The 27932-nt window shown below is 45.5% G+C and overlaps 2 protein-coding genes and 1 pseudogene across 14 annotated transcripts; 1 reads left to right on the top strand and 2 right to left on the bottom strand.

Moving 5' to 3' along the window:
- Nucleotides 1-96: 96 nt before the first annotated feature.
- Nucleotides 97-16809, bottom strand: LOC114079697 (chaperonin-containing T-complex member BBS12). Of its 13 annotated transcripts, none has more exons than XM_071614699.1 (5): nt 16470-16809; nt 14737-15607; nt 4007-4175; nt 2633-2719; nt 97-2312 (listed from the first exon to the last, which is right to left on the bottom strand). In XM_071614699.1, the coding sequence occupies exon 5, from the start codon at nt 2297-2299 to the stop codon at nt 170-172; it is 2130 nt and encodes a 709-aa protein (XP_071470800.1). In that variant the 5' UTR covers nt 2300-2312; nt 2633-2719; nt 4007-4175; nt 14737-15607; nt 16470-16809; the 3' UTR covers nt 97-169. The 13 variants fall into 13 exon arrangements, with proteins under 13 accessions (XP_071470800.1, XP_071470798.1, XP_071470801.1 ...); XM_071614697.1 differs by having other exon boundaries at nt 97-2719; nt 14737-14953; nt 15518-15607; XM_071614700.1 differs by having other exon boundaries at nt 97-2719; nt 14737-14953; nt 15522-15607.
- On the bottom strand, nt 6040-8408 carry LOC139706447 (transport and Golgi organization protein 1 homolog pseudogene; annotated as a pseudogene).
- LOC114079700 (uncharacterized) lies at nt 16486-22021 on the top strand. Its single transcript, XM_071614031.1, has 8 exons — nt 16486-16508; nt 16640-16864; nt 16927-17533; nt 17853-17990; nt 18443-18571; nt 19157-19294; nt 19471-19598; nt 20060-22021. Exons 1-7 carry the CDS (start codon nt 16486-16488, stop codon nt 19555-19557), a joined length of 1347 nt encoding a protein of 448 aa, XP_071470132.1. The 3' UTR covers nt 19558-19598; nt 20060-22021.
- Nucleotides 22022-27932: the final 5911 nt, after the last annotated feature.

The following is a 27932-nucleotide window of genomic DNA, read 5'->3' as shown; positions in this document are numbered from 1 at the left end:
CGGCTACCCAGTAGGGTAAAATCTCAGCCCCTGCATAGCATGAGGGTCCTCAATTATTTTCTTCTTGGTAATACCTAGCATTTCAGGCACTATAACTTGATTATTAACAAATTTATTATTTGCATGGTATATTACAAAAGATCATTTTCCAAAGACTTATCCAATAACGCTATAAAAACAAAAGCCCCCCTACTTCCTGTGAGTTCATCTGTGGGGCATGTCCAAGTCCAGTGATAATTTCACTGTCTGTCTTAAGTACCAACAATACCAAATCCAGGGCTCGGCGCCATGCCTCCATCTTTGGTGTGACAATGTCATAAACTCTTGGAACCTGCTCCAGTTTATCTGAAAAATCTGCATTAAAAATTCCACTATTTAGTTTACTATATTCATTTAAAATGTAAGCCAACGGTGAGCCAGAGGCTGTAGCATTTTGTACATGATGCTCGATGAACGTGCGGGCTGCAAGCTCTGATGGGCAAGTGGCTGAGTTACACATGAGTGCCGAGAGGTATCTGTGCCACCCGCCTGCCAGGCATTTAAGCACAGCTGGCCTGTATGCTGGCAGGGAGGAGGCCAGCCAGCAGGAAGTGTTAGGAAGCCACCCCAGACTGGGGTGGTCGCCTTTGTTCAGAGACTGCTCAGCAAGAATTTGAAGATGACTCAGACACAAAAATTCAACTGCTCCACCTCCAAGGAAGACCTTTTCCTCTTCTAGAGCATAATGCAAACGATATGCACAGGTCCAGAACCTGTCTTCTTTGGCTTGCATCTGTGCAGGGACTGAGTGAGTGAGCACCGCTGTGATCAGATTAATTCCTTCTGTTTTTAACAAGATTGGCATTCCGCTGCTCCTGCCTACAACCTCCAAGGGAGTTCTCCAGAAGGTCACGGAGACGCCACTGCCCACACAGTCTGCATTCACTTGGGAAACGTAGGTCACTGGCACTGCTCCCACAGCCTCAGCGAAAGCCTGCATCACGCTGCTGCCCACAGATCCCACCACCAGCCGCTTACTGTGCCTGCACTTTTCAGTCAAGGATTCAGATACATTTCCCTGCACCAGGATGAGGTTCACGTTGAACTGGGTCAACACCTGTAATACATAATTCGTCCACAGTTCTTCTGAGCTGTCTCCTTGAAGTTCCATGCTATCTAGTACTGTTTTAGTATTGGTGGACTCATTAAATCCCAGGTGGTGGTAACTCTCTACAAGGTCACCCTCAATGAGAACTACCCGGAGAGGCTGATTCTCTAATCCCTTGATCAGGGTTACACTAGCTATTGGTACAACAGTGACATACCCTGAACAAACACAAGACAAATTTTCGGGCAAGCCTGGGAGACAGCAAGTGAAGACTCTAGAAACATCAAACATAAATGGCACTGTACAGTTGCCTTGTTGCACACATGCCTTCTGATACTGCAGTTGTACTGCTGCTTCTACCAACTTCATGGTGCCAAGATCTCCATGGCTCAAACCCACTGCCAACTCTACCAAATCACAACATCTGTAAGTTTTGGGAGTCGCTGCGCTGTACTGTTCTAGAAACCCATCTGGTTTGCTTATCCAGAGACTGTTATCGGTCCTGTTAAAATGCCTACTGTGGATCAGTACTGACTTTCTAGAGCAGGTGTCTGTGTGCAGACTGCTCTTCAGACCTTGTGATGCCTCTTTACCTGCTTCGACCTTTACTGGAAGGTTGAAGAATTCTGGCAGTTTAACAGGTCTCCCAGAAAGACTGTAAACGGTCAATAGTTGAGAGGCAGCATGTTTGAAATCATGCTCTTTGGGTATCCCACCAGCACCTGAAGGGGCTTGTAGGAAAGGACAGGAACCAACATGAGGTGTTTCAAGTCCAGAAATGGTCCTTGAGTTGTGCACATGGTCAAATACGTTGTGGACTGGGACTTGAAGGAAAGCTACCTCTTCCCTGCAAGAGTCCAAGCCTTCTGACATCACTGCAGCGATTATGGAAACAGGAACACCCAGATGGAGGCACTCTTCAGCAGCCCTGCTCCACGCACCGACGAGAAACAAGAGAGTGCTGGTGCCAGTCCTATAGGTGTTGTTTTGTGCTTGAACTGCCTCATGGAGAAGCTGCCCCACTGTGCTGGTCAAATCCAAACTTTCAAGGAGTCTTACTGTTGAGCTGATCAACACACTTTCATGACAGTCCCCACCTGTAACAAATTTGGATGATTTCACTGGGCCCAGGAACGTTCTTCCTGTTTCTGCAAATGAGGACAGTTGTTGAAGTCCCACATGTCGTCTTTTGTTTATTACCCTGCAGGCCATCACAAGTCATCATCTGCAAATAAAATAAAAACTTGGAAACTTATTCAGTGTGATTCATCATTATGAATGCATACAGAGAAGAAAAATAAGATATGGTCCCTGCCTTTGAAGTACACATGGTTTCCATTAAATGTGGTCAGTGCAATGTGCAGTAAAATACTAATGACAAAGGTACAAAGACATGGCGGTGGCCACACCATTCAAGACGCAACACACGCTGTGTGCAGAAGGCAGCAATCCCCAGAGCGAGCCCTGAAGGACTACCTGAGCGGGTCAGCTAGGTGGAGGAGGAAGGAGGTGGGAGGTGGCAGTAAAGTACACACGCAGACCAACCTGTGGTGCTGGGGTAAGATTGGTTATCGTGAGCCATGGTGCTGTGGGCGCATACCGAGTACAGGGGGACCTCAGGAAACCAGCCTCCTGCAGAGGACAGAACCTGGATCAAGATGGGCATAATATACTATGCCGAGAAGCCTAGCCTTGCTCCTGCAGTGGAGGCCACTGAAGAGAGCTCCCCAGCTCACTGTGGCTCAGCAGTAGAGGTTGATAATAAGCATGAACCCCTGGGTTTAATCCCCAGTATCCCAACAGAAAGAGAAACAACTAGACATAGTGTTTGAAAGTTTGTACTACTACTTATTTTACTTTCCCGAGTCAGGGTCTGGCTAAGTTGCCCAGGCTGGCCTTAAACTTGTGATCCTGCTTCAGTCTCCGAGTTCCTGGGATTACAGGTGTGTACCACTGGCCGTCTCCTGAAAGCTTGTATATGTGTGTCTAGATCTCTGGGCTTGAACTCAGCTCACTGCTTACTAGCTGGGTGGCCTTCAGCAACTTAAACATTTAACTACTCTGGCCCTCAGTGTGCATATCTGAAAATGGAGCTAATCACAGCATCCACTTTGTGGGGTCATTAAGACAGTACAATGCTCCAGAGGTCTAGAGTCCTGTTCAAGGAGCCTTGACGGGGATGTTCCGGACATGTTAGCACTGTGGTAACAGATTCAGAGGACTGACTGGCTGCATGTAGAGAGGAGGTGGAGAGGCCAATTAAGAATTTTCTGTAATTACCTTGGTGAGAAATGTGGAAGAGAGATGGAGGGAGGAAATGGATTTGATCAAGGATTACATTATAAAGGAAAATAAGTGCTATTTAAATGGAGGCTCAAGAGCAAGCTCAGGAGGCTGAGGCAGGAGGACTGCAAGTTCAAAGCTAGCCTCAGCAATTTAATTAGGTTCTAAGCAACATAGCAAGACCATCTCTATTTAAAATATTAAAAAGAGCTGGGGATGTGGCTCAGTGATTAGGTGTCCCTGGGTTTAATCCACAGCATGCATGCAAGCGCGCACGCGCACACACACACACAAAAGCAAGCAACTAACTCCACATAATACTTTGGAATCTGCACCCAAAATTATAGGAAGTTACAAGGGAAGGACTTTAGTCCTATAAATAGAACTCCCTTCGGCTGTGGCTCTCAACACCCCCTAACTGAAAAGCCATCTATAAAACTGATGCCTTGGGAGGCATGATCCCTGGCGACTCAGCAGGGAAGCCGAGATCAGAGAAAATACAAACTTGCCCTTTGCTCTAAGAATCCATGATTTTTTTGAATAATACTTCTTAATCACAATCTTTTAAATCTCAAACACTGAAAAGCAAACAACTCAGACTTTTGCTTTTCCTCCCACGCTGTCTCTGCACCCCACCTGGCCCCCGCACTGCACCACCCCTGGAGAGTGCCCTGAGAGGGGCTCCAGGGCAGCAGGCGCTGAGCCCAGAAGCAGCTGGCGGCGTCCCAGGACTCGGAGGGAAGCTGGAACAGCTTGACAGACTCTCTGCGTTCAGTTTCAAGGCCTCTTTTGTGAATTTTCAATTCTATATAACAAAAATTTATGATATGGTCAGCAATATTCCTAGATAGCACCATAATACGTCAGAACAGCCCCAGGTTGAGGTTGATGGCTCCAACCTCAACCCTCCCGAGACTGTCATGTTCTCCGACCCACAGTGTGGTGAGGTTCTGCCGCACCACATCCGCCTTTTACCTCCTACTCCGTAACATCAACTCTCTACTTGCCTGTTTTGAATTCTACTTGTCAACTATTACAGTTGCTCCCTTGTACAAATATCCTTAAATTCAGCTCATCTGGATGAAGTCCAGCCCCAGCCACTCCGTGCTTGCCCCAGTGCAGATGAAACACACACACAACCACGCTCACTGGTGTCATTTGAGGTTCATGGCCCCAAACCTCAAGTGGCCTTAAAACCGCCTCACAATATATTTCCCTAGTCCATTTATCTTTTCTTCTTTTAATAATTATTACTTTCTCTTATCTATCTAAGAAAGGTTTTTTTCCTAACTCTCAGAAGAAAACTTATTTTTCTGTATTTCTTCTGAAAGCTTTATTGTTTTAAATTGATCTAAAATTCATTTAACATAAACTGAACCATTTTAAAGTGTACCACTGGCATTTACAGTGGCCTTCAGTACGTTTGCAATGCTGTATAACTATTAGTTTCATCATCCCTAAAGAAGCCCTAGGGCTATGAAGCAGTCTCTGCCCCATTCCCTCCCAGACCTGGCAGTCACCACCCTGCTTTCAGTCTTTCAGCACTATCATTCTTGATACCTTACATAAACGGCATCATAAAACACCGATTCTCACTTGGCCTGTTTCTGAGGCTCATCCACACTGTAGTATGGACCAGGGCTTCATTCCTCTTTCATGGCTGAGCGACCTGCCTTCGGACAATCACACTTAGCATATCCTCTTTTCCATGGATGCACATTTGAGTTCCTTCCATCTGCTGGCCATTGTGAATTATGCTGCTATGGACTTCCATGTACAGTGTGGACCTGAACAGCTGTTTCCAATTCTTTACCCTAGGAGGGAACCTGGAGGTACTTTCTTTAAGGAACCACCACAGTGTTTTCCACAGCAGAACACTCACACCAGCCACGCACAAGGTATTGGTTTCCTGGGCTGCCCTACCAGATATCACAGAGCACCAGAGGCTCAAAACTACACACCCATGCTCTTACGGTTCTGGAGATAGAATCCAAAATCCAGGCACTGGCAGGGCAGTGAGTCTCTCACCCCCCAGGGAAGATTCTTTCCTTGCCTCTTCCAGCTTCTAGTTACTCCTGGTAACTTAATCTCTGTTTCAAATGGCCTTTCTACAATCATGAACCAGTTGGTGGGCCTAGGGCCCAGCCTAATCCAGTATAACCTCAGCTTCAGTGATCTCCCTCATTTCAAAAAACACCACATTCTGAAATTCTGGAAGGACATGAAGTGTGTGTGTGTGTACTGTTCAATCAACAGGACACTCAACAATACTTTTTTTTTTTTTGTAAAATTAAAGACATCCCACTGATGTGGAGTGATCTCACTGTGCTTCTGACCTGCACTTTCCTAATGATGATGGGCATCTTTTCATGTGCTTGTTGGCATTTGTACTGAGGACTGAACACAGGGGCACTCTACCATGGAGCATTTCTCCCAGTTCTTTTTAGTCTTTACCTTGAGACAGGATCTCATTAAGTTGCCCACGCTGGCCTTGAACTTGCCATCCTCCAGCCTCAGCCTCCTGAGAGCAGTGGAATTTCCAGGAGCGCAGTGCTGGGAGCCATTAGCCAAGTAGGTATGACAATTTCCTTGCCAGCGTACCCCATGTTGCTGACATGTTGCAGCGACATTGAATGTAGGTGACCTTGCTCAAGGACCAAGGCAGATTAGGGTGTTCCCGGTTTTAAGATAATCCTGTTTAGGGCGTTCCCAGTTTAGGTTCCAGGTTTAAGGTTTAAGATTATTCCTCCTGGGAATAGGGCGTATCCTGCTGCAACTGCTCTTTCTTCTTCTTAAGCATGGTATTTTCTTTCTGAAGCCGACAGCATTCCAACTTCACCTTCTCTTCACGAAGCTTAGTTTCATTAAGGATAATTTGAAGCTCTGAAAGTTCAGCAGTATTCACTGAAATGACCTCTTTAAGCTTCTCTATCAATTTCTTATTTTCCATTATCAAGTCCTGATTCTTAGCTTTCTGTTCTCTCTCATATTCTAACATAACATGAAGACTTTTAGCTCTCTCATCCAGAAGTTCTTTATCTTTTTCAAGAAGCTTCATTTTATCCTTATATTTAGTTGCTTCATCAGAAAGAATCATATTTTGCTTCATGATTTCTTTGACCTCTTCCTTCATCTTCTGTTCATAATTTGACAATTTCTGCTTCAGTTCATTTTCTTTTGTGAAATTGTTCACCTTTTGGGAAATTTGCTGTTCATTGACTTGATATACTCTATCTTTTACAACAAGAATAGTTTTCCAAAAGAAAACGACAAAGGATACAAATCCAAACAAAACAGTGAAAACTACAGGCTTCCATGGTAGTCCATAAAAATCAGGCCCAGGTTGAGTATCATCAGGCAATGTAGTAAACAGCGTCTTAGAGAAATAAGGCAAGAATGAATATAACAAGAAAAGTATGTTGTCCAAAAGGGTGGCATCTGCTGGCTCTTCCACCTTTATCTCTAGATGGTCTTCTGTATCAGAAGCATCAACAGAAGTATCTTCTGTTATAAGTAGCTCTAAAACTTTAGCTTTAGCCCAGATTTCCTCGAGAGGATTCGCTGTTATCAATGGAGCAGTCTCCTCCACTGTGCAGTGCTTGTACCTCGCAAAATAGATCGAGTCTTGGATATCATCAAGCACTGCAGCCTCTTCAAATATGTTACTTTCCTTTATTCCTATGTCTCTATTATCATTCACACGATTATCAAGCATTTGCTCTGCTACGCTCAAAATGTGTGACTCAACCTTATCTTCTTCATTTGAATTCTGCTCTTCACCTATTAAATATTTCTCCACTCCAAACTCCACTGGGAATTTCATGTCTTCTTCATTTATAAAGATTGATAACAGGAGCTCCCCAAAGCTTTCCTCATTCTCCTCTTCTTCCTTATCAAATGCATAACAATCAGCATCCAATTCCTCATCATCAAAATCATCTTCTAATGAAGTCACCATTCTGGACGTCTCATCATCAGACACAAGTGTATCAGCAGTAGAGCCAAATTTGGTTTTCAAGTCTAATGTCATTTCTTTTTTCAAAAGTTTATAAGCATCAGTCTTCTCCTGTTCGTTTGAGACCTGAGAACTGTTGCTGGTTTTGTTGTTTTCACTTTCTGGCACTTTCAATTTATCTGGTAGTATTTCTTCAAAAGGTTCAAATGAAGTTTGTTCACCCTGAGCATTATCTGTTTGACTATCCGAATGAGGATGGTTCTTCTGAGCCAAAAATTGTTCCTCAAGATCCATAGTGTTTTCTGAGAATGCACTTTCAATTTGCTCTGAGTTTGCTACTACTGGTTTAGGTTCAGGTTCAACGTCCTGGGAGACTTCAGGAAATTGTTCCACTTTTTCTATAGCTTTCTCAGAATCTTCATTTGCAGAATCATACAATTTCAAAAATCCTAGAAGTTCTTCTACATTATAATTATCAAAATCATCTCTTCCACCATCAAAACGGACAAAATCTGTCTCATCTGTTGGAATTTGTAGCTCTTCTTTAGTATATTCACGAACTACCTTGATGAAATCTTTTGGAAAGTATCCAAAAATATGGCCAACGCTTCTGGCCCAACATTCTGGTGATACCTCTGCAAGTTTATAGTAGACATATACAGGGTCACCTTTTTTAAAATTCACAAAAAGACAATCTGGGCCTCTGAAATCTTCAAGAGCTTCACCTCGATACATTAACAGCAGAAGTGAGAAAAGATGATTGAAGGTATCTCAACATCCCTCTTTTTTTTTTTTTCACTGAGAGGTTAAGATTTCTGTTGCAATAGCTAGGGATTGCATTGTCATTTCAGATGAATCTCAAGTCTTTTAGCACTAGTGGATAACTTAGCAGTGGTTTTGCTAGAGAGTTTGGTGCTCTTCTTCTGCTGGGTGGCAGAAGGTTCTTTCTTCATGATCTTCAGGCTCTGGAGCAGCAGGGTCTTCCTGGTCCGAATTTGAACTGCCACTGCTGGTGCTGGGGCTGTCATCATCGGACATTTGTTTACCACTGGCCATTTGATGAAGTTATCACTTGGAAAACCTGTTAATCGCTCATATGCTTATTTAAGGTGAACATTCCTCTTCTATGCATGTAAAACCTCGGTGGAATAAGGAATTAGCCAAGTAGGTATGACAATTTCCTTGCCAGCGTACCCCATGTTGCTGACATGTTGCAGCGACATTGAATGTAGGTGACCTTGCTCAAGGACCAAGGCAGATTAGGGTGTTCCCGGTTTTAAGATAATCCTGTTTAGGGCGTTCCCAGTTTAGGTTCCAGGTTTAAGGTTTAAGATTATTCCTCCTGGGAATAGGGCGTATCCTGCTGCCTGAGTTCCCCTTGAGTTCTCACGTGATTCAGACAGTATATTTTGGAGATAGAAGCCCAGTGGAGGTGGATTTGGGCAGAGAACGTGGATTTCCCCAGAACGTGATTGTAGACGGCTGGTGTGAGTTCGGGAATAAAGAGTTGCTGTTTGAATCTACAAGCTGTGTGGTGGCTCGTGATTTTGTGCCCAGCCAGACTGTGGCATTTGGTGGCCCGTACGGGGAACTTCTGAAGCTTAGAGGTAAGTGAAATTTCTCACCCTTGAGGAAGAGAGAAAGAATGGGTGAACCTTTCAAAAAACAATGTGTTATTGTTTTGATTTATTTTGTTTTTATTTCAAGTTGCCTGTTCCTAGAACTTTCTCAGGCAAACTGGGGAAAATGGTTGACTCAAGGTTTGAAGTTGTTCGCCTCCGAGGAAGAAAAATTGTTAGAGGAAAGAGGCACCCCAGTAAGACCAAGAGCAGTTAGGACATATGTTGATACAATACAAAAATGTAGCCCATGGCTTTTTAAAGACGAGTTATTAAATATATCAATGGGACCATCATGGTATCCTGTAGAAAGATTTTTCTTCAACAAGAAAGAGATGCTAGTTCTGTTTACTACATTTGTCTAAGATCTTGGTTTTTACAGACATCTGATTAATTTACAAAGCTAAAGTGTTAAAATATCAACCACTAAATATGAAATCAAGTACTCTTTACTTATTAAGTTCCATAAGGTAATATATTTAAACATTATGTGTGTTTTCATAAATTGGTAAATGGAAAAAGGTTTAATATTGCTTTGTGTCTGTGTCTTTGCTAAAACAAGGTTACTAAGTGTTAAGATTCTATCATGTGTAATTTATATACAAAGAGTAGAAAAATTTTCAGTTGGGTTTCAATTATAGTATTATAGTATCATAAAAAACATGAAAGTCTTTCATCTTATTAAAGTGGAGTAATTTGTCTAAATCAGAAATTTTATAAGAGTTGTTTCAGAATGTAAATTTATAAAAAGGGTTAACAGTTAAAAAAGATATAAAAAGATTCAAGATGTGGAAATATATTTTAATATGAAAGGTTAAAGGAGAAAGAAATGTTTCTAGATGAGATAATCTGTGTGGTAAAGTAAAAAGTTGTAAAATGCCATTTAAAAAGATTTTGAGGAAACTAGACTTACTTTAAAAGCTTGAGAAAGGAAAAAAGAAGAAAAAGGTATTTGTACATGGCAGATTGAGACAAAGCTTCTCAATGGTTTAAAAAAAAAAAAAAGCCTTTGGTTGAAGGGCAGCCATGTAAACTAACATTAAAGAGATTTAAACAGAATCTAAGCCTCGTTTAAAAGAGTGAAGTTGTAGGTGGTGAAAAAGTACATTTAAAAGTACAGTATAGATGATAATTGGAAGGCTTTAAAAGGTTAAATTGAAGGTGGTTAAAATGCCTTCATGACGGAGGAAAGATTGCATCATTCGAAGCCTAGTTAATCGTAAAGGCATTACTTTAAAAAAAATGGGAAGATAATGGGATAAAAGATATTTAGATAAAGAAGATTAAAAATTTAAAGTGAAAAACTTTAAAGACAGAAGTATAGAAAGTTAAAAACAAAAAAAGATAGAAAAGATGTAGAAAGATAAAAAAATGTAGGAAGACAAAAATTTTAAACCCACAAAATAGGAAGAAAAAAAAAAAACTAGGAGGAAAATAAGCAACTAAGGGTAAATATACAAACCTTAGGAAAAAAAAAAACTAGAAGATAGAAATAAGAAAAAATGGTTGAAAATGTCAAGTAAAGGTATTTCAGATAGAAAATGCAAGAAGCTAAGACAACTATTAGATACAGACATATACTTATTAAAGCAAAAAGAGGGAATTGGAAAGGGGTATATATCCCCCAAAGATAAACTTAAAATAACGCTTTTTACTCTAAACTTTTTAAATTTGGATTCATCAGGACTTAGTGCTGCGGAAAGGCATATGTATCCAAAAAATGTACATAAGCCTAAAGTACTTTGGAAAGATATTCTAACAGGACAATGGAAAGGTCCTGACCCAGTGATTGTCTGGAGTCGGGGGTCTGTTTGTGTTTTTCCACAGGGAGAACAGCAGCCCATTTGGATTCCAGAAAGATTAACTAAAACAGTCTCTACAGATCGAAAAGAAGATGATTTGACTCAAATCCATAACAGCTGATATCCAGAACTCCAGCTTGGCCATTCTTACATCTGCGACAGTGATTAACCAGGATGCTTTTTTCAATAGCTATTTTATTATTGCATTTTTCCACATCATAAGGTTCTATTTTTATTTTTTGAGCTCATACAAACCTAGGTTAATGTTTTTCTGATCAGTTTTATTTTTTGACGGTGGAGTTTTTAAACATTGCAATGGAGATTTCACCTAGGTAAAGCTACAAGGCCTTTACTATTTTCTTATGTGTTGTACGTTTGTGTACACTCTTGTGTTTTGTGTTGTATGTCTGTATGTGCGTATGTCCATATTTCTTATATGAGGAGCGCTCATGAAAAAATGGATCCGAATTATTATTATTTTTTTTATTCACGTGATTTAAATGGTTTAATTTAAATTAGGTAAACAGCTGTTAAGGATTGTTTTTAAAGGTGGTTAACAGATCTGTTTGTTTACTAGTTTAAATTAGGTAAAAGGCTGTTAAGGATTGTTTTTAAAGTAGGTTAACAGATCTGTTTGTTTACTTTCACCTTTCCTTTTCATTATATTTAATAATTCTTTTCAGGATAATGTCTCTTTAGCATCATTGCCAGAATTCCTATCTCCATCCCAGTGCCGGTGAAGAACTCAACAAGTAATGCTCAATCAAAGAGTCAACTTACTTTGGGAGGAAACGGATTTTGGGAGGAAATGGACATATTGATAGATTCCTCCGCTTTGAACTGCTTGCAGAACTTGCCTGGACTATGTAACTATCGTTTGGTGCAGCGAATTGTGGTAATGCTGGCATATCTTTGCTGATGGTGTCACTAGTGATGCAATTTTTATTTCCTTGCCAGCGCACCCCATGTTAATTGTGGTAGTGCTGACATATCTTTGCTGATGGTGTCACCAGTGATGCAATTTTTCCCAAGGAGCCGTCAATTGGCTTGGTGTCGTGGCATTTCTGTATCCTCCTCCCTTCTGCTAGTGATGGTCTAAAATTTGGGGGCCAATGGCTTATGCTGGACCGGTAGTCAGTGACGGGTATGATCCAATTGCTGTGGTATCAACCTAAGACAGGAGGCTGACGCCTAAAGGTCAGTTTTCCGATGACGGGTAAGAACCATATGTTGAATTGGACAACCTACCAGGCACGGTCCATAAGCCACATTAACCTCACTCCCCCACTGGCACCAAGGCCAAACTTGGGGGCCAACAGAGGTGAGGCAAAGAACCTCACCCCCCCACTGGTGCATAGACCTATCCACAAGTATGGCTGTATGCTGGACCGGTAGTCAGTGACGGGTATGATTCAATTGCAGTGGTACCAACCTAAGACAGGAGGCTGACGCCTAAAGGTCAGTTTTCCGATGACGGGTAAGAACCATATGTTGAATTGGACAACCTACCAGGCACGGTCCTTAAGCCACATTGCTTGTTGTTTAATTAATCAGAAGGGGGGAGATGCTGGGAGCCATTAGCCAAGTAGGTATGACAATTTCCTTGCCAGCGTACCCCATGTTGCTGACATGTTGCAGCGACATTGAATGTAGGTGACCTTGCTCAAGGACCAAGGCAGATTAGGGTGTTCCCGGTTTTAAGATAATCCTGTTTAGGGCGTTCCCAGTTTAGGTTCCAGGTTTAAGGTTTAAGATTATTCCTCCTGGGAATAGGGCGTATCCTGCTGCCTGAGTTCCCCTTGAGTTCTCACGTGATTCAGACAGTATATTTTGGAGATAGAAGCCCAGTGGAGGTGGATTTGGGCAGAGAACGTGGATTTCCCCAGAACGTGATTGTAGACGGCTGGTGTGAGTTCGGGAATAAAGAGTTGCTGTTTGAATCTACAAGCTGTGTGGTGGCTCGTGATTGTGTGCCCAGCCAGACTGCGGCAGCGCAGCACTGCATCCAGCTTCCACTTGTAAATCTTAATGGAGAAATGTTTTTTCAAGTATTTCACCCATTTAAGAAGCGCTGCTGATTTTCTTGTGTTGAGCTGTAAGTGCACGCTGGGTACTAGACCCTTATCAAACAACAGCAAGAGCCAATCAGGGTCCTGCACGCAGGGATCCAACTGTGGACACAAAAACCTGGGGAAAAAACCTGCACCTGCAGCTGACAAGTTCTTGTCACTTTCCTTCAAAATGCCTCATAACAACTGTTCATGTGGCATTTACATTTTATTAGGAAGTAATAAGTAATCCCAGAGGAGAGTTAAAGTATATGGGAAGATGTAAAAGTAACTGGCAAACCTGTGGACTTGGGTATTCACAGGGGAGTCCTGGAACCAGTCAACCAAGGACGTGAAAGACCACTGTATACAATTTGCAAACACACTCCCGTTTGCGGAAAACAAATGCAGTGATTTCTACATTGTTGAGGACATGCACAAGTTTTTAGTTTTGATGCAGTCCACTTTTTTTGTTTCTGTTGCTCATGTTCTTGGTGCCATATCATTCCACTGCCACATCCAAGATCATTCATATTTAACCAAACATCATCTTTAAATTATAAATTCATCCCTTAACAGTGTTGATCAATTTGGGGTTAACTTTTGTATATGGTATAAGCAGAGGTCCAATTTCATTTTTTGTGTGGTACTGGGGATTGAGCTCAGGGGCACTTGACCACTGAGCCACCTCCCCAGCCCTAGTCTGTATTTTATTTAGAGACAGGGTCTCACTGAGTTGCTCAGTGCCTTGCTTTTGCTGAAGGTGCCTTTGAATTCGTGATCCCCCTGCCTCTGCCTCTGCCTCCCAAGCTGCCAGGATTACAAGCGTGCACCACCAAGCCCAGCCCAACTTCATGTTTTGCATGTAGATATCCAACTGTTCAGCACCATTGGTTGAAGAGAGTCTTCTCTCAACTGAGTGGCCTTTGCATTTTTGTCAAATACCAACTGGCCGTAGGTACATGGGTTTATTTTTGGTTTCTCAATCAATTCCACTGCCCCTGTGTTCACTTGGTGCCAGCACCATACTGTTGTGACAACACAGCTTTGCAGTACATTTTGATGTCAGGAACCCGGGCTGCAAACTTTTTCTTTACATTTATGTTTATAATTCATCTTAAACTGATTTTTGTAAATTACTGGAAACATTGGCTCCTTTTTCCTCATGAATATCCAGGTGCTTCAAAATAATCTGTTGAAAGGAATAGCTTAAAAAGACTGTTTTTGTTTGTTTTGCTTTTCATTTCTAACACATGTTGAGAGTTCACCGGGTGTGAGGCACTTACCAGGCCTATGTCACGTGGCCCTCACAGCAGCAGTGTGAGGTGGTACTGCCATGAGCCTCCTGGTGATGCGGAAAGGAGGCGTGATAATCAACACACACGACCTCGTGACTAGTAAGTAAAGGGCTATGGACTAGAACCCAGGTTTGTTCAAGCTACCAACTGCCTCACGATGCTGCCCTCGGGCTGCATTCTCTACCCACGGTCTCCATTCCTCAGGCCTCTGCCTTCTTCCAAGGCTGGTTAACACTCTTATCAGGCATAGGCCCATGTCTTTTTAAGATGTCTGCTTACGGTCTCCTTTCTGTACTGTCTGAACCACAAGGATATTAATGCACAAATGGAAAAATTCATGAGCTATTCCAAACTTAGTTGGTATGGAATTTATATGAAAAAAACCTTCCCAAAGAAGGCATACAATTAAAAAAACTAGTCTACATGCAAAATATCACATACAACTGCTATGAAAATAAATATTTACAAAAGACCTGTTTCAGCATCTTGAAGAACCTACTCCAACTTTGAGTAGTAATCTAAAAACAAAAACAAATCAGTCTAAGGTTTCTAACTTTGGATGACCTTCTTAATTATTACTTTAAAGAAGCTGCAAGGGCCTACCATAAACACAAAAAAAGAGACTGAAAACAAGAATTCCTCACCTTCTAAGAGGCTGGGCCTACAAAGGCAAAGACAGTGAAGGTGATGGGGGACAGGACCTCTGGCACCTTCCTTCCTCCTCCCTGAGTGACAGACCAGCAGAGTCGCCTCTGTTTATCCAGGATTTTGAAATCAGAAGGCATTTTCTTTTCACAAGGTCATGTCTAGTTTTGTCCGAAGTACTCAGCTCAACACTAAGACGCGTTTCTCAGGAGCGGCCTGGGGACAATCAGCCTTTCATCATAAAAATCAACAGTTTCCTCATCTCCAGTCTATTCCCAACACAGAGTCTAATCCTATCAACCCACTGTTTAAAAGCCTCTCAGAAAGTCGTGGACCTTTGTCTGACATAGGACTCCCTTCACTGATGGTGGGAATCTTGCAAAGCCTCCGCAGCTCACTGATACGAGAGTCCCAGTGCTCACAAGCCCCAGGAACATGCACTTCTTCCCTTTCCCTTCTGACTCCACCTCACTCTGCTCTGGCCTCCATCCTGTTCCTGGAACATGCAAAGCCTGCTCTCCACCTTAGGGTTTCTATTCTAGTTGTTCTCCCTTTCTGGAATACTCCTTCTCCAAGAACTCTACTGTTTCACCACCTTTAAATATTTTCTCAAATTTCCTTTTCAGTACAGCCCACCCTGAGCACCCTATTAATAACACAAACTCTTCTCCCTCTACACCCTGGATACTCTTAGTAGCATACAGTTTACTTATCATTTATGAACCCTGTTAGAATATAATTTCCAGGAGTGCAATTTAGTCATGGAAGTATCTCAAGTACCTACAGCATTGTTGTATACTTTACTGCAGGCACTCAAAAATTATTTGGTAAATGATTTTCACATTTGTTATCCCAAATTTGAGTACACACCTGAAACAAGAGAAAACAGATATCACTGTTTAGTATTCCTCCAACATGAATATAACTTTCAACTACCTTTGGAGTTGACTGATTCCTATTTGGCACTGCCTTAGTTGGAACCCTTTAATTTCTTTTAAAGAGGCTTCAGAATCATTCTGAAAAACTAAAAATAGAATTGGGTAAATTGGGTATTCCACTGCCAATAACTATTTATCTTGGAAAATAAAGTCTTCTTAACATTGTGCTGTAAAGTCTACACTCAGACTTTTTAAGACCCATCTCCCACCCTTCCTTGAAAGCCACATGATTGTGCTATACCACGTACCTTACTTTGTACATACTACACTTTGATTTCAACAGCCTATCCTCTTTATACCTCCTTGAATGCTCTATGGCTCTATGACCCAAGGCAAATGCCACATTTTGGATACAGCTTTCTCCAGTGCTGGAGGAGGAGTCCCTCCTTTCTGTGCTCCCAAGCACAGCCCCTGTGTTTATGTCTTGTCTATCTCAACCACTAATCTGGGGACCCTTGGTTTTATTCATCTTTTACACTCTACATGCAATTCCTTTCAAACTCAGTAGCTGACAGGCTGACATGTAAAGCAATAAATCTGGTAGATATATAAGATATAATAAATCTGGTAGATATAAGAAATCTAGTTATCACTAGGAATGTCTATAGTGCAACCGGATTAGTGGCAGCCCTTTTTCAAGACTGAGTACATTCTAATCAAGACCTAGAACTGCAATCTGAGCCCTACCATTTAAAAAAAGAAAACAAAACATCTTAACTCCACGTTCCCAAACAGAAGCGTAAATCGCAGAGTGATGCAAAAACAGGCCACCCACTGTTCAACCTTCTCGTTACCGTCAGATCAGACCCGATGCAGCCGAGCCTGAAGCCGGGGTCAGGCTGAGGCCCGCTGGACCACGTTCCTTCCTGGTCTCAGAAGCCCCGCTAACGCAGTGCTCCAAGAAGCACTCGGCTCCAGCTGGGCGACCTGCGGTGGCTAAACCGCACCCTCGCCCCGGCCTCAGCTGGTTCTCCGCCGGGGCCGCAGAGGCCCTGCTGGGCGCGGGCCACCGTCGTCCTCTCACCGGCCCTCGCGGCCAGCGGCCTCGGAAGGCGCAGGTTCTCCCCGCGCCCGACCTGAAGAGCCCCACAGACCTGGGATTCACGCCGGCAGCCAAAGCCGGAAACGCCCCCGCCCCGTCCGCGCTCGGGAATTTCCGTTTCACGGCGGAGAAGGCGGGGCACGCCACGTTATTGGTGGAGAATCGGGAGGGGGGGGCTTGAGGACTCCCTTTCCGACCATTGGATGGAGTGTCCGTCCATCAGTACGCAGCCCGGTGGGCGGGGTTCGCGGGGCGAAGGCGGCCCTAGCAACGCGGGTGGAGCGGGCCGGGCGGAGAGCGGGGCGACATGGTGAGTGGGTCCCGGGAAGGAGGGGAGCTTGGGCCTGTGAGGTGGAGCCTCTGCTTCCCTCGGGGCTCCGCAGGAGTCGCCGAGGCGTCCTTCCTGTGGCTCGCTCTGGGCGGCCCGCAATCCCTCCCTTCGGCCGCCGCGCCGCCGCCGCTGGAGGCGAGGGCGTGAGCTGCCCCGGGAGCCGTGAGGCCGAGGCTTCGGGCCCAGGGCTCCTGGGTTCAGAGCTGGAGGCTAGGGCCCCGGCGCGGCCGCCGGCCGAGGCTAGCCCGACGCCCCGCTTGCCGGCAGAAAACCGCACCTCGCCGGAAGAGGACGCCGCCCAGGCGGCGCGGACACTGCCAGTTGGCGCACCGTCGCCGTCCGGCCTCTGCAGTAGTATTTCGCCTGGGCCGCGTGGCCGTTCGCCCCTCCGCCGCTGTACACGGCAGCACGGGGAGGAGACGGGAGCGGCTCTTGTTCCGTGGGGCGGCCCCCCACCCCGTGCTAGGAAACGGGCCTACGTGAAGGTCACTCCTCCTGGGCGAGTGCCCCTCGGATACCCCGCGGGGGGACAGTCGTACCACCGCCACTGCCCGTTCCACCATCTCTCCTTTGCTCCTTCCCCTCTCAAAAGGCACTAATTTTAAGGAAAAAAAAATCTAAGTGATAAAAAAGAACCAGGCTTTCCACCAAGTTCTTAATAACCCAAAGCACAAATTTAGTGAGGGGCAACTTTATAATAGCAGGAAGTAGGGTCCTTCAATAAGTTCATTTATCAGATTCAACTATGCGTCCATTATTCTAGGCATGTAGTTTGTCTTTCACCCACGTGTGTATTTATTGCAGGCGTCTGACCAACACACAAGTTCAGAGAAAAGAGCAGTGAAAACTGAATTGAATGAAATGCAAAAGCAAGAAATTAAAGAGGCCTTTGACTTATTTGATGCTGATGGCTCTGGGACCATAGATGTGAAAGAACTGAAGGTCCTGAAATAATTTCCAATTCCAACACATTTCAAATTCCATGTTTGTGGGATCAGACTTTAACGGTAGTCTTCGGGAAGCTTGAGAGTGTTAACAAACAATATCTTGTTAACATTTAAATCATGTTCTATACGTGAGCAAGCCAAGCCCAGGGTGTACAGTACACTCTAGCACAGCTGGGTTGAAACCTGGGACTGCTGACCTCATTTCTAGGTTAATGCTCAGTCCCTGTTAAAAAAGAGAAGCCTGAGCTGGAGTTGTGGCTCAGTGGTAGAGGGCTTGTCTAGCCTGTGAGAGGCACTGGGTTTGAGACTCAGCACAGCATACATTTATTAAATGAATAAAGGTCCATCAACATCTAAAAAAAATTTTAAAAAGAGAAGCTGTTGATTAATGAATATTTAATCAGAATGATATCTTGGCATATTAAAATTTTTTTCTTCCTATTCTAGATTGCATTGCGGGCCTTAGGATTTGAACCAAAGAAAGAAGAACTTAAACAAATGATAGCTGAAATGGACAAAGAAGGAATTGGCACCATTAGTTTTGAAAAATTTTTTGCCATTATAAGTGTAAAAATGGTATAGTCATGATATTGTTTTTTTCAGAGAAACACAAGCAGTAGCTTTCCAAATTTGAGGGAGGGCTGAAACAGGTTTCATAGAAGAATTTGGGTCTAGAAGTTTCAGATTGGGTGGGACACAGATAAACAGAAATTGCAAGATTAAAACATTCTCAGATTGGTAATGGAGACTGTTGTGGAGAATGGGGTTTGTCGGGAAATAATGAGGACATATGTCAGGATGGACAGAATGGAGCTAGAATTTAAAAACTTGCACTTGGCAAGCATGTTGAGGGCCTGTATTTGCAGGCCTTGTTCTGCAGAGCCTTGCAGGAGCTCTGCGGAGCCTATGTCTTTGGAATGGACCTGAGTGATGAGGGCCAGTATAGGGGCATTTTCCTGCCTCACTGTGTTCTGAACCTCAGTTCCTTGAGGGCAAGTGTGAGGGCATTGGGTGGTTAACAGTGCAGCAGTCAGCTCAGCTCAGCTGCCCAGTACACTGGAGCGCTAGTGCTCAGAGGCCTGAGAAGATCTGTTTTTAGAATATTTATTTATTCTAGCAGTATAATCAAAGACAAGTGCCAGTTATTTCATATTTTTAAAGGGTGAGAAAGATGAAAAAGAAGAAATATTGAAGGCTTTCAAATTATTTGATGATGATGATACTGGGAGGATAACACTAAGTAATATCAGGAGAGCCGCCAAGGAGCTCGGGGAGAATTTAACAGATGATGAACTGCAGGTAAATCTTGCTTGTTTTTATAATTTATGTGTAATTACAACTTTTGTATAAAATGTTATATTCTAACTTTAGTTGTACATTAAAAGTAAAATTTGATTTCGAGCATGTAATTTAACATTCATTTCTGTCATTCATTTTAGTAGATTTTATATATCATTTTTTGTTTTGTTTTATAGGAAATGCTTGATGAAGCTGATTATGATGGGGATGGAGAAATAAATGAGGAAGAATTTTTGAAAATGATGAAGAAGACCGCTTTTTAATACTGTTCTTTTCTGTCCCATTTGTTATATGATTCAATAATGTAAGATCTGAATGGATTCATTTTCAATTTTTAGTTTGTCTACACAGATTGGTCTCTTGGTGTCTGTGTGAAAAGTTGTGTTTCTACCAATATTGTTATATTTGCCATACAAAGAAACAAAACATGAGAGCTTCCTTGAGCCAGGAATGTAAGAGCAGTGTTAATCCCAACTGCTTTTTTTAAGTGGGTTCCACAGACTTAGAATTTTATTGAAGTTTATTGCAGTTGGCCCCACATCCAAATGAATCTGGCAAACAAACCATTATTATTGTGTGACCTCCCAGCTCCAAAACCCTGAGCAAGAAACGTCTGTTCCCCTTTGGGCTGCTTGCTCGCCCTGGGCGGTAGCAAGGCCAGCAGCAGCAGCCCTGTCAGGGCGTCACACCGGCACAGGGCCCCAGGAGTATGTGAGAAGCCCATGCAGGTGTCCTGTGGACACTCGTTTCTCTGCATGCCTACAGGAATGTCTGAAGCCCAAGAAACCTGTCTTGGAGGTGTGCTGCAGTGCTCTGGTACCTGGGGCCCCAAGCTGTGCAGCGCCAGAGGCAGATTGAGAGCACAGAGCCTTCTTGCCAAGGCTGCCTGAGAATGTCTGCCTTCCTGTTTGTAGTGGCACTATCAATCATTATTCGGAAGCAGGTTGTCTTTAAATGCAAGCGAATATTCGATCACACCAATCGAGTGAGGAGCTTGAGATGCTCAGGTGCTGCCCCTCCATCACCATCCGTGAGCGGAGTCGCTGCCTCTGCCTCGTTCTTCCATCTGTGGAGCATGAGACCTCTGCCTCCCACACCAGCACCGTGCAACAGACCTGGAATCGAGCCAGGGCGTTGGGACAGGTCACTTCTGATGGGAATTGGGTCCCCAAGTCAGTGCCCTCTGTTCTGCTGGGCTCTCTCCAAAGCTATCTTCCCCACTGTTAACCTTGTTTTGTCACCTGGTCTAGTCACACTTGTCCTCAGTTACTTCCTGGAGCTTCCAGCGCCTCTCCTGGAGGAAAACCCATCTTCCTCATCTGCACGTGTTCTTGTTTCACACTGTTCCTCCCATCCAGTTTTCATCTCAGATCCTCCCCAGGACCTTTTCTGGGTCACACATAACAATGAAATGAGCGTTTCTTTTCCTTGTCCTGAGGTGTATGAACTCCGGTGACAGTGCAGCCGACCAGAGCTGAAAATCCTCTGCAGTGGAGCTGCTTGTCCATGCGGTGGGCAGTGGCTGCTGGAAGCTGCAGTGTGCACCCGGGAAACATTTCAGGAACCCTCTTGGGGTGAACGTTCTGGGTTTTGCATGATTTGATGCTGGAAGTTTTATTGGTGATACTTTGCTATACTCCTGCAGCCCTTAGAATTGGCTGGTTCAGTCTTAAATGCCTGCATGGTGTCTTTTTAGGATAAAGGATAACCATGTATTTCTAGTGGGGGAAAATTAAACAGTATTTTTCTGTAAGTGGGGGAGAGGGTCAGCTAAAATAGTGGGATGGCCAAAGCTTTTTGGTTCCGGTTTTCAAGCTAACAATGTATTTTCAGATGACTGGGTCACATTTACCTTTCTCTCTGGGAGCTTGCATACATTCTTGTCCTGAAGCATGAAAAGGAGTCCTCAAATGATTGAAAAGAAGAAGGTAAGGGGCTCTGAAGGCTACTAGTTCTTTTATCTTTTATTTGGTAACTTAAATTAACCAGCATTATTTTACTGTGACCAATAGTTTCTTTATGACACTTGTTTCAACATCCAAACTGCTGTTTTAAAACCCTGGCTTTCAACTCCTAGAGAGGCTGTGGTGTGCCCTGTTGTCTCTTCCAACAAGCACACTGTCTGCAAGGCACAGCACGCCCTCTGATGAGCTGTGTACTGGGAACGCAGTTTAGGAGCAGTTCAAGAATCGTGAACATATTTCATGAATATTAGTTCCAAGGCTAAGAGCTGCCAGCCTAATGTATAGGAGCAGAATCTCTGATGGACCAAGGGCTTATAGATTTGGTTCATTCTTTCATGTCACACATCTCTAGTTTGAATATGGCAGTTTTTTCCTGGTCGATGGCCAAGGTTGCAAGTGGCTTTGGACCTGTACCCTACTGCTGCGAGCTCTTCCCACCCACCATGGAAGAGCTAACTGCAGTTGCCTATAACCACCAAAGACAGGGTCTATTTGGGGCAATGTAGTTTTTTCCTAATGTGTTGTTTCTTGGGAGGACATGCCTGTTAAAATCAGCTTCTTCACTGTAATTTCTGAGAAAAGTTCACTCAGAACTCCCTGAATTGAGAGGAGAAGCCTGGAGGGAAGTTTGAGAAAACCTTCCTTGGAGAGGATTGGAAGAGCATGTACATCTCACTGGAGGAACCAAGAAACTAATTTCCTTATGTTAAGTGCACTTTATGTATTTCTAATAAGAGGACTTTCCAGAAAGTGAAATTTTAAAAGGTGAAATATAAATAAATTTCATAATTATATAAAAAAGTCTGTTCCTCATAAATTACCCCATCTGTGTGGCACAGTGGCACATGCCTATCATCCCAGCTATTCAAGAGGCTGAGGCAAGTTCAAGGCTATCTGAGGCAATTTAGGAAAATCCTGCCTCAAAATTAAAACTAACAGGGGCTGGGGTTGGGTGGGGCTGGGGCTCAGTGGCAGAGTGCTGGCCTAGCATGTGTGAGGCACTGGGTTCAATTTTCAGCACTGTATATAAATGAATAAAACAAAGGTCCATCAACAACTAAAAAAAGGGGGGGTGTACTGGGATGTACTGGTAGAGTGCACCTGGGTTTAACCTCCAATATTAAGAATAAATAAATAACCCCGTCTGTTGTATTTTGTTATAGAGCAAAAATAGTCCAAAATAGGCACAGATACCATGAAAACAGGGGTCAAGGGGAGCCATTTTGGAAACTGCTTAGCACATGAACTAAATCTTTGGCTTAGCTTTTACCAGCCAACTGATTAAAAGTTCTAGGGGGTTGGGGTTGTGGCTCAGTGGTAGAATGCCACCTAGCACGTGTGAAGTGCTGGGTATGGTCCTCAGCACCACATTGAAAAAAAAATTAAAAAAATAAAGGTATTGAAAAAAAAATAAAAACCAACTCTTATCTAAACCATACAGGATAAGATAAGAGATAAGATCCTGTATGGTTTATATAAGAGTTGTTTCCCAAAAGCTTATGTGTGAAACAATGCAAGAAAACTTAAGAGGTGCTGGGCATGGTGGCACACACCTGTAATCCCAGCAGCTCAGAAGGCCAAGGCAGGAGGATCACATAGTCAAAGCCAGTGTCACCTACTTAGCAAGACCCAGTCTCAAAAAATGAAAAGGGCTGGGGATGTGGCATAGTGGTTAAGTACCCCTGGGCTCAATATCTGATACCAAAAGGAAAAAAAAGAAAAAGAAAGAAAGAAAGAGTCCATGAGAAGACTTGGGACTTGGACAAGAAGGAGTCTTTAAATTAGAACTCTTTGAACTTGCCCTTGCCCATGTCTATTTCTATGCATCATTGTTAATAATTGAGGGATAAATTTTTCACATATAAAGCATTAGGTACATTTTTGTTTGGTCTAGAAAGAAATGCAATACAATTAGGACTTAAAGATAACGTGAAAACACTTAAGAATGTTTATGTGCATAAGCAATGAGAGCTTTCATAAAGGAAACATGTTGACAAAAGAGAAACCTTCAGTTTTCATTTCAGTTGATTTAAAAGTGATCCAGGTGGTGTCGCTAATGTTACATTTTCCACAGGCTTAACTTGTTCCAAAGACGAATGCATTGTTTCAGGAACAGTTTGTGCTGGACAAGTGGCATTGCTGGCCTGTTGCAGAAGCAGGAGCCTGAGCCCTTCCGCCCAGGGCATCTGGGTTTCAGGCGCCGTGGAGAGCACAGTGCATCCAGCCCTTCCCCTTCACTCAGTGGGGAAGAAACAGAGCAGCCACAGGAGGTGCCAGTGCCCCTGACTAGCAGGTCTCTCCAGGCAGCCACTGGGTGACTGGCTTGCACACACCCCTCTTATGCTAGAGTGGGAGGGCCTTGTCCCCTGCACACCAGGACCAGATGGAGCAGAGGGGCTGGTCATATGCCAGTTCTGCAAGTGGCTGAACAGAACAAGGAAAATCCCTCCCGTCTGTCCTAGCACAAAGGCGACAGACAGGTGCCCACACAAGGGACCAAACTCAGAGGGAAACCCGGGTGACAGCACATACTCTTTTTGTGCCACCTTTCATGCCACATTGTGACCCAAGTTCTCTGATCCTCTTCTGATCCTGAGGCCAACAAGTAAATTTTTTTTTTAACTTTTTTGTTGAATAAACTCAGATAAATTAAACTTGTCTAAGGGTTTTTCTTTTAACCAGTAATTATGGGATAGAAACTAAAAGTTTATTAAATGTCATGTAATTACAAATCTATGATATTTATTTTTAGGACTGATTCACATCTTAAAGAAATCTATATGATTTAAAATAAAATGGATCTCTTATTTTGTGAAGCATATTATACTTTTTGAGATTTTGCCTTTAAAACAGATAACAAAAAATTGAATAAAAATGAAAATAAACATGTAATGTTTGGCATACAGACATATATAAAAAGCTTAAGGAGGGCTGGAGTTGTGGCTCAGCGGTAGAGTGCTCGTCTAGCATGTGCGAGGCCCTGGGTTTGATCCTCAACACCACATAAAAATAAAATAAAGGTATTGTGTCCATCCACAACTAAAATAAAATATTTTTTAAAAAAGGCTTCAGGAAATAACACATTTGTGCGATGATCTAACCCAAATTATTCCTAAGCTAGAAATCATACTATTTGTTCTTACAAAATTTGAGGGAAAAAGTGGCATTAAATCATAAAGTGCTTGAAAAAAAGTGTTGACAAGGGTTTTGTGGTTTCAAGTCCCTCTTCCTTATTTGGGCCCAGAGAGTGCAGCATTTCTGCCTGGGAGGTGGCCCTGGTAGAAGAGAAACAGAGAGTTCTGTGCCTGGAGGTCGCAGAGAGCAGCAGGTGCAGGTGCAGGAGGAGTCGGGCCTCCTGGAGGTCCAGAGGGAGCTCAGCACTGTGCTAGGAAGGAGGATCCCCTCAGGTCCTCAGGAGGGTCCCCTGGGATGCCAGCCTACAAAGGCCCAGTCCAGTGACTGCACCCTCATCTTTGTCCCAGCCCAGCGGGAGACCGGTCCCCCAATCCACAAAGGAATCAGGTCAGCAAACGCAATCCAGTCCCCTCACCCTAGAAAGGGGGTCAAGAGGGTCAGGGTCGATCCCCTTACATTAAGTAACTGATTAACATATTATTGGATAAGGGCAGATGTGCTGCTGGGCACCCTGGGATGGCATCCCAGGAAGGGACCTGTGTGGCAGCTCCCTGGGCCAGGCACTGGAGGGGGCTAGACGGTCCGTTTGGGTTTCGTGGGCCTGGACCCCCAGCTCCCTGGATGGCAGGTGCTTGGCCAGAGTAGACAACTAGGGTGTTTTAAGGCAGAGGTGCAGATTGGTCATTGGACACGGAGGGGTGGGCATGAGGGCGGGGTGGGGGAGCTCTCCCAGGGTGAGGTGCAGAGAGACTCGAGCCTCTGGAAGTACAGGCTGCTCCCAGAAGGCAGGTGGGCGCTGCACATAGAGTTGGGAGAGGTGGAGGCCAGCCAGGCCCTGAGGTGCTTTTGTGGCTCCTTGCCCTAACAGGCAGCCAAAAGCTGGGTGGGGCAGAAGCACTGGAGCAAGTCCTCATCCTCCCCTTGTCTGGCTCCCACAGTCCCCGGACGTCCCTGGGCTTGCCTGCCACAGGACAAGATCCCCTGCCTTCTCAAGGTAGGCACAGTGTCATGGTGGTGGGGACTCAGACAACCCAGGGTCTGCAGGACAGTACCTACAGTTGCTGGCCCCATCCAGTGGCCGGTTCCTCCTGGGAACAGAATTGCCAGCCTCCACCCTGGGCAGGTGGAATACTCAGCTCCCAGATCCCCACATCCTCCTTTCTCCCACACCGGGAAGCTCTCCACCCCGGGGGGTGGCCAGCACCCTATCCGCTGGGGCAGCGAGACCCCCGCAGCAGGACCCCGCAGCCGCTGGCCTGCTGAGCGAGTGCAGCCGAGCGTCCTCAGCTTCGGGTCTCACAGTTCAGCAGGGGTCAGAAGGCCGCACCGCCCTCCACCCCTGGTTCTTTTTGCACACGGGGCCTCCACTGAGACCTCCCATCCTGCACACGAGGAACTCCCGCTCAGACCGCGGGATTCAGCAAGGCCTCCTCCCTGGAGTGGCCCTGACACCACCCCTGTGGCCGCGGCCGCCTCTGGGCGGGGTCGCGAGCTTTGAGGGTCCCGCCCCCTCTCCTGGCCCTGGGGCCCCGCCCCTCGCAGGCCTCGCCCATAGAGGCCACGCCCCACGGTCCCCGCCCGTTACAGGCCCCGCCCCTCCGGACCGGCTGCGGCACACGCGCTGGGACAGTTGGTACCCAGGCCAACCGCCCCGGGCGGCGTCCACCTGGCGGGGAGCGCGGGCATCATGCACCTGCAGGCGTCTGGGCACAGATCGCCCCGACTAAGGAGCGGCCCCTTCCTGCCCGCGTCCAGGGGTCAGCCCGAGGACCCCGGCCCGCGGCCGATCCACTCTGGTGTCGCCTCATAGGATAGCAGGTAGCGAAGGCCCGGAGGTGGGCCAGGTGTGGGGGACGGAGAGGGCGCTGGGCCGGGGGCGTCCGGCGGCCAGGTGGGTCCTGCTGCCCCCGCCCATCGCGCCACCGCAGCGGCCAAGGGCGCCGAGCCGAGCCGCGGGCCATCCCGCAGGGCGAGGCCGCCAGGTCCGCAACCGAGCGTGGGTACCGACAGGTGAGCCATTTCCACTGCTGTTCCTTCCGCTGTGCGTCCCTCGGGCTCCAGTCTTTGATCAGCTTTGTCCCGAGAGACTGGACTTAGGAAGGGGGATTTGGGTTTCAGCTGAGGCCCTTTCGACAAGTTGACCCCTTCCAGAGCCACCCCATCCGCTAGGTGACCCCTGGTTTAAGGGGTGTGCCCTGGGAGTGTGCACCCAGTGCCAGGCAGGACTTGGGAGTTTGCTGGGAGGTGAGGGGAAGGACGTCCCACCGCACATCTGCAGTGGTGGTCAGGGTCTTGGAGGGACACCGGCTTCTGAAGGAGGACTCGTAGGGCAAGCTCAGGGGAGGGGCGCAGGGGCCCTCCTCTCACCCTCTGCTGCTGCCATGGCCAGGCAGAAAGGGTTGACCTGGCTGGTGGCGGTGGGGAGCCGGCTTCCTGCGGACAGCCAGCTCCAGGGCACAAGCAAGGGGGGCAAGTGCACCCCCAGCCATGCAACCCCCAGGGGATGCTAGTTTACCAGAGGACAGGCAGCCAGCCTGAGTGACTGACAGGTGAATGAGCTGGGGGCTGAGCCACTTCTGGCCTGGAGTCTACCTGGACCTCCAGGCTCACTCTCCTTACCTGTCCCCGAGGATCCACAAGGCAGGGCTGTTTCCACCATGGGGACAGGGTGGACAACCATAAACCCTCGTTTGCCCACATGGACTGGATCCCTTTGTCATTTTTTCCAACTTGGGAAGCTTTGTACACTAACGCAGTGGTTTCCCCTTAGCGGGTGGAAGCCAGCGAAGGGTCATTGCTTTCAGCAGGTAGGAGAGCACCGAGAACTGCCCAGAGCCAGGGGTGTTCCTGGGGAGACCTGGGAAGGGTCCTACTGCAGAGACCTGGCATGGCCCTTGGGGCAGATACTTCCCAGACCTGCAGTTCAAGGTCACTGGCTTCTACCCACTAAGGGCAAATGGACCAGTCCAGGGCCTGTGCATGCTGTGCACACCCAGCTCCTCCTCTGACTAGAGGGAAGTCTCTCCAAGTTCAGGGGGAGCTAAGATGAAGCACATGAAATCCTAGCCTAGGAGTAAGGTGTGTGCAGTTCTGGGAAGAAGATCCTGGGTTCAACGCCTGCCTCAGCAATTTAGAGACACTGTCTGGAAAATATAAAAGGGGCTGGGGATGTAGCTCAGTGCTAATGCACCCCTGGGATTAGTTCATTTTCCTCTGCTCTGCCATAGATACTGGGATCTTTCTCGACTCTGAGTGTGAGGCCCTTGGGGGCTCCTGGAGATGATCCATGAGGATGTGCCTCCCCTGAGTGAGCAGCCTGGAGACTTTTGCTCTTGGACTCATCACCTTGGAGACTACACCAATTTGAAAATTAGAGTTTGAGATTTCCTACCCTTGGAGGAGCCCCCTGAGGTTTCTACTTCGGGATTGCTGCCCTAATGAGTCGTCATTCTCGAAGTCTCTACATGTGTCTACAACTTCCCAGGGCCTAACGCATGCCAAGCACAGTCTACCACTGAACTACAGCCCCAGCCCTTGGC

Source organism: Marmota flaviventris, chromosome 7 (assembly GCF_047511675.1).
Source record: "Marmota flaviventris isolate mMarFla1 chromosome 7, mMarFla1.hap1, whole genome shotgun sequence".
NCBI classification, from domain to species: domain Eukaryota; kingdom Metazoa; phylum Chordata; class Mammalia; order Rodentia; family Sciuridae; genus Marmota; species Marmota flaviventris.
This window is presented reverse-complemented; position numbering and strand designations above follow the sequence as displayed.